At 46.3% G+C, this 6,507-nt stretch overlaps 1 protein-coding gene across 1 annotated transcript in view; it reads left to right on the top strand.

Moving 5' to 3' along the window:
- The first annotated feature begins 652 nt into the window (after positions 1–652).
- LOC117237783 (neurexin-3-like) overlaps positions 653–6,507 on the top strand; it is a 61,493-nt gene continuing 55,638 nt past the window's right edge. The window contains exon 1 of the mRNA XM_033502113.1: positions 653–3,252. Coding sequence (XP_033358004.1) covers positions 2,638–3,252 — 615 coding nt within the window. The 5' untranslated portion in view covers positions 653–2,637. The remainder of the gene's footprint in view (positions 3,253–6,507) is intronic.

The following is a 6,507-nucleotide window of genomic DNA, read 5'->3' as shown; positions in this document are numbered from 1 at the left end:
TACACGACGGCGAATCCTCTCCACCGCATCTTCGAAAACGTAGTAGCGTCCTTCTCCAACCTGAAGCCTTACAGCTTTCACGATGCTCGTCGTCCTCGGCGCTGCGTTTGTTCGTTGCGCGTCTAAGCGGGCGCTTGCGCGTGGAAACGGCGCGAGGCGTCGGCGTCGTGCCGGGGGCGTCGCACCAACGTCGTCGGCCAACCGACCGACCGTCTCGACCGAGCGTTCTCCTCTCGCTAGGCCAGTATCAAGCCGGGAGCCGTCGAGAGGGTTGATCCACCTCCGCAATCGGCGCTCACGCTCTTACCACGTACATATCTGACCAAACGTATCATCAGGCCCACGCTCGACCAACGCTAGGCCAACGATAGTAGTCGTGCGCGCGGTTGTACAGAGAGCTGCCGCTCTCGTTCAGGTGCAGTGTGTGTGGCTGGCGGTAGAACTCGGCAGGGTTGGATGAGAAAAATGGGGCGTACGCCGAGCCACGAAAGCCGGATCGATCGCGAAATAAACGTACGCTGGATGGACGACGACGTGGAGTAACCTGTCTGCAGAGTGGAAACAGCAGGCAACGTACGAGGCAACGCACGGTTTTCGGCGCTGGCCAAAGTACTCGCGCCATAGTGCGGTGGATCGCGGCGGTGCTCGTTACGTTCCAGCGAGATCCTTTCCGAGTCCGTGTGTTTTCTTCGTGCGGAGGACAGACAACGTTAAATAGCGCACGGTTGTACGAGCGATGCGAGCTGCGTGACGAGTGAGCGGCACAGAGAGTTGTGCGCGTAATCGGAGCGTGTGCGAGGTTTTCCAATGGTCGTGACATGTTGGCTGTTGATGCTGCGTAGGGTGCGTGGTGAAAGTGGTCGTGTTAACGTGTGTTAGGAGGTCGAGGTCGTGCTACGTATCCAAGTAGCACGGTATCTCGAGGAATCTCGGGTGTCGTTGCTTCGAGGTCGAATGATTCCCTTTCGATCGTGCGATCTCTCGTGACCCTGAGCAAACTCGACTAATTGCTGCGACTCACTCGACATCGCCATAGCAGGGCGATCGTGGCAGAAGAAAGAGAGGCGACACCAGCAATCGACCAAGTGCAGGTTGAGGGCTACTTGAAGAGACTCTGTCGAGAGCACAGACGGAGAAAGTGTGTCAGCGACGTGGTACGAGGCGCCTCGAGGTGCCTTAGGTTAGGTCGCTGCTAGAGTCCCTTGATGCGAGGCGACGATAGAATAACAAACCCGCGAGCGAATGTCGCGTTAATTATCTTGGAATTAAAATTCTTTCCTCGAGCTGAAACGCTACTAGACGAGGCAAACAAAAAGAAGGAAACGCTGACACGATGACGGAAATAATTAAAGCTTCTCATCGGATTCGAGCAGCTCTCGGAGAAATATCGAATTAGAAAAGAATCGTCCAACTGGTGTAACAACCGTTTAGCCTTGACGTTATCGCGTTTCTTTCGAGATAATTAGCGGATACAACGAAGGATCTCAAAAGGAAATCGTCCAACCTGGCAATAACTTGCGGAGTTCTATATCCAGCGTGAACATGATCTCGGTGAGAAAATACCGACTGCACATCGATTCGCTAGATGAAAATCTCGCTAACGAGCTTTCGCTCATCTGATTACTGGAAAGTGAATTCATTAAGCGCAATCTAGTGTCGATTTGCACACGTACGAGAGGCCGCAGAAGATTCGTCAGAATCAAATTGTGCATAACGTGATTGTGAAGTGATACTCTCATAAAGCAGCATCCGGTTCGTTACAGGGGATCCAAGTGTAGCTCGAACGTGTGTACGCGCGTTAAGAGAAGAATCGGGTAGTAAGCGTGTTCGAAGCGTGTTTCGTGTGGTCGGCTACTCTTCATTCGTCCGATTTCACTCTGCGATCGGCAAAGTAAAAGACCGTTAACATCGAATACATATCCAGTTGCACTGCCGTTTGCCAAGCACAGCGAATCGAACGTGCTGCATTTCGTTTCTCTAGCAACTTGCCTGGCCAACTACCGCGACAATTTTCAAAGAGTTCCACTTGTGCTCTCACGAACTTGTCGGAACGTAGGATTTTCGTTTGATCGGCAATTTCCTTTCGCCATCTCTGCTGTTTGTTCCGGCTCGTCGATAATCGCTCGTCGTCGACCGCGCGATCCCATAAAAGACGGACAAAGCGGACGCGGGGACACGTCCTAGCGAAGGGTGCTAAACAAACGAGCGTCTAGGAGAAAGACTCGCCAAGCGATTCCGCACGGACGTGTGCACAGTCACTCTCTCTTTCCATATCCGCCACCCACGCACGCAGCCGAGGCCGTCCGCGCGTGCGTGCTCACGTGCGACTGCAGCCGGTACAACGTGGCTAGCGAACGAGTACACAAAGTAGCTACGCTGATCAAACGCTGCACGTCCACCGATCCAAGCTATCAGGCTCGCTGGATCAGCTCGTAGCCGAGTGTCAAGCCGCCGCTGTTGATCATCCTCTGCGGGCATTTATCCGGTGTAATGTGACGAAGGGAAGAAGAGCAGACTAATCGACTGTCAAAGTTCCAGCCAAGTGTCCTTGACGTACGAGTGAAACAACACGTGCTGTTGAACAATCTGATGAACAGGATTTAGCAGTGCGATCCGCCACAGCTACGACCTGCAACTATGCATTCCTCGCTCGTGACCAGCAACACAGGCGCGCTGATGCCGTTCCTGGTGGTGTTGCTCGGCCAGGTAGCCACGTCCTTCGTGCTGGAGGGCTCGGCCACCAGTTACGCTCAGTTCAGAAAATGGAACGCCGGTCTGAACGGCACGCTAGAGTTCGAGTTCAAGACCGAGCAAGGCAACGGTCTGTTGCTGTACACCGACGACGGCGGCACTTACGACTTCTTCGAGGTGAAACTTGTGGAGAGCGCGCTCAGGCTGAGATACAATCTCGGGGGCGGTGCACAGATCGTCACCGTCGGCCACGACCTGGGCGACGGTCACTGGCACAAGGTGCAGATCACCAGGTGCAACGAAAACACCACGTTGACCGTGGACGGAGTTAGCGCGGTCTCCACGTCCCGCGGCAAGGAGTTCGAGTTCGGCAAACTGGCTGGCAACTCTGACGTTTACGTGGGCGGCATGCCCAGCTGGTACAACAGCAAACTGACGTTGCTGGCGCTGCCCAGTGTGATTTTCGAGCCGAGGTTCAATGGATTCATCAGGAATCTCGTGTACGCCGACGGGGAGAACATGGTGCCCAGGAGGCAGGAGATGAAGAGCCGGGACGCTAAGGTAAATAAATCTTTCTTCCTCTCAGGTCAGGTAACAATGAACTTGGCGATTGTTCGCGATGAATAGAGCGCGCATCGTATATTTACTTGTGCGTGGGATATATGAAAGACTCGATAGGGATGAATGAGTTGCGACTCTCGTAGCGTAGAAATAGAACGAGCAGTGAGATTCACAAAGGGTGATCGTTGCACCACGCAGTATCCAACGTTCAACTACCAACGATGTATAAATATTCGTTACGTAACGAGCTAAGGTAACGTGGCGTTATAAAAAATCCACAGTGTTCTTCTATTTTATGCACCATTTTACCTGCTACCCCAGCTCTGTTTATACCGGTTCTTGTATAGTTACTTGCGTCGTGTAACATCATCAATATGTAATTGCGGATCTTGTCATTAGGTGACAATGGCAAAATCCGCAATCATTTAGTTGCCGTAGCAAATTTTCACCCTTTGGCAACGATTTTGACGATTTGCGAAATAACTGGTTATTTCCTTATTGTCTAGATCTCTGGTATCGAATCTAAAAGATTGTTGTGCGAAGTAAATATTAATAATCTCGTCAGGTGTGGTGAGATTAAAAAAGTGAAATTTACAATTTTGCCAATGACGCCAGGCGAGTAGCATCTGATTTAAGAAATATCGTGATCGCTAAGAAACAGTTCACGTTTCGATCAGTAAGATCCTGCAGTTTCAACGACAAATTTTATACCACGCGTGTAATAGTGGAAATAGCAGGTCGTGTTTCGCGCGTGTTTGCTTGGCAATGGTTCGACAGACCCATCCCTCAAATATTACGTCAAAAATAGTAGGAAACGGCCGATCAATAGGCAGAGAGGATAAAACGATGCAGGGACTCCTCTAATGGCCAGTTTATTTTTGGACTTCTCCAAGTATTTATGACTCCTGTTAGGGAAAAGTTTTCGTTTCGAGGCCCTCGATCCAGAAAAATGTCTTCGGACTGGATTATCCTGACTTGGCTAAAGCGAAATATTTAGCTTGTGTGAAGAAACAGCTTCTATTTACTGTTATCTGTTACGAGATATCTCGTTCGTAAATTCGGCTAACATTTTTCGCGTATGTACGAATTACCAGTTCGACGAACAAAGTTGTCGAAGCATTTGACAAAATGAATACGACGATAATTGCATACTGCTACTACTGTCTTAGAATTTCATCTGGAAACTAATAATTGTTACGTATATTATATGATATTAATCAGATTATCTACAAAGGAGCCATCTTACTCGTTAAATAATAAACTCATTTCACCTTTTTCGCTACTTTGTTCTCGGTTTACTTAAAAACCACACATCAGTTTTTGATTTCTGCCTTCTCGCCAATCTTATTCCACAATATGTAAATTTCGGCTCTATTTACTTGCTTTCGCATTTTCAAAAACTTTCTGCCCAGCAAAAGATTAATACACCGATAAACGAGCAGTGGAAGGAACAAGATGTTCAAAGCTCAATTTCCAGATAGCAGCATGCACAAGCTGCACAAGCTGAAATATATTCTTGAGAATATATTTACCTGGCAACTACAAATTTACAATAACTACACGGATAATCTAAGATTCTCACCCTCCTCTCTTTCACACACACACACATACACACAGTGTTATATTTTGTCATTATAGTACAGCGTATTTTATATTCTACGATTTAAAGTGGGTCTTCTATGGCGTTCTTCTTGGCAACTCGCTTAGTTGCCAACCCAATAGATTTTAGACGAAACCCTTAGAAACGAAACAAAATTTGACGAGTGAAAAATTTCAAAATTGTGCACACGCGTTCCTCCCTTTTCTTGGTATTTTCCGGTAGCTTAACGGTGCGTCGATGTATCGTAGTTTGTAAAATATTTACGTGCGTACATGCATAGTTAACACAGTAGCACGTAAATAATTTATAATGCAATTCTATGATTTTCTTAGGGGACAGAAACCAACGATATATTACTGTGATTTTGTGACACAAATGTCTAAGCTGATTTTTCAAACAAGTAACATGTACGCGATATTCGTACAGCGAACATGTTCATGACATTCACAATGATTTCCCTTGGGAAGCAGATCAGGAACAAACAAATTTTTATGCTATGTACAGAGCGTTCGGTTATAGACAAAACATGTAAATTACTGGGAAACTATCTACTGTATGAATTAGGGGCTACGCTAATTTGGCGTAATTAGTCTCTTTTTTTTTTGTATGTGGTTAGGTAGACGTCATGTGAAGGTGATACACGGTATGTAGCTTTAAATGCAACGATCGACCCCTGGAAAAAGATATTAAGCTATTTATGTGAAAAATGTATTAGTTCAGCAGATATTACAACTTTGACTGGTCAAATTTGACATATGGGAGACAAAGAGTCTTTCTGTGTCTCACTGTCGAGAATTGTGAATCTTAATCGCCGAAATAAAAGCTAAGGAACACTAAGGCTACACTTAGGATTCATATTAAAATAGTTTCAGGTTTATTTAATAAACGATTCCCAGGATATTCGTCGATACATTTGCACGCGTCTCAGCGCTCTCTTTGTTTCGCCATCTTCCATATAGCACTGCCAACGGATCAGTTACATTCGATTGTTTTTCGAGACACCGCGCATACACGTACTTCCACACAGTCGTATTCACATACGCGTGTCACTACTACGCGGCCAATCTAGTCCAGCACACGAAATTATACATATCCCAGTACTCACACATCGAATTTGTCAGATTAGAGTTCCAACATCTGCTAAACCAACAACTTTTTCACACAAACGAAGGCTTCTCATAGACAACACTGCAAGGGACCGAGCATCAAGTTATTTAGGAGCGGGAAATAGCTGCTCTCATTTGAAATCATTTTCAGAATTTAATCTGATTATTAGAAGATCTTAAGTGTACGATAGTCCAAATGCATCGCAGACTTTTCCATTTTGCACCAGCATGGTGGAAATTCATCGGAAAAATGATCGTATTTGTACGTGTCACGTGTCAGTTTTAGAGAAAGCTACTATTCCCAAGATAACTTGTACGAGAAGCAAACAATATATTTGTTCAAGATGTACGTCGACGATGATATATTTGTACAAAGAAACGTATGTCGCCTTGCTATGACCTATACCTGGTGATCTACAAAAAAAATTAAGTAGGTCAGACTATGTCCCCTTTGAAAGCATTCGGTTCTTATGCGAACTGCTTTCTCATACAGTGAATAGCATTTTAGCGAGCAATTTGCGCGTTTTCTTTGTCCTTAGACCACTCTGT

The sequence above is a fragment of the Bombus vosnesenskii genome, unplaced genomic scaffold (genome assembly GCF_011952255.1).
Source record: "Bombus vosnesenskii isolate JDL3184/JDL3185 unplaced genomic scaffold, Bvos_JDL3184-5_v1.1 scf7180000013402, whole genome shotgun sequence".
In the NCBI taxonomy this organism is placed as follows: Eukaryota; Metazoa; Arthropoda; class Insecta; order Hymenoptera; family Apidae; genus Bombus; species Bombus vosnesenskii.
The sequence above is the reverse complement of the archived record's forward strand: the minus strand, read 5'-3'. Positions and strand labels throughout refer to the sequence as shown.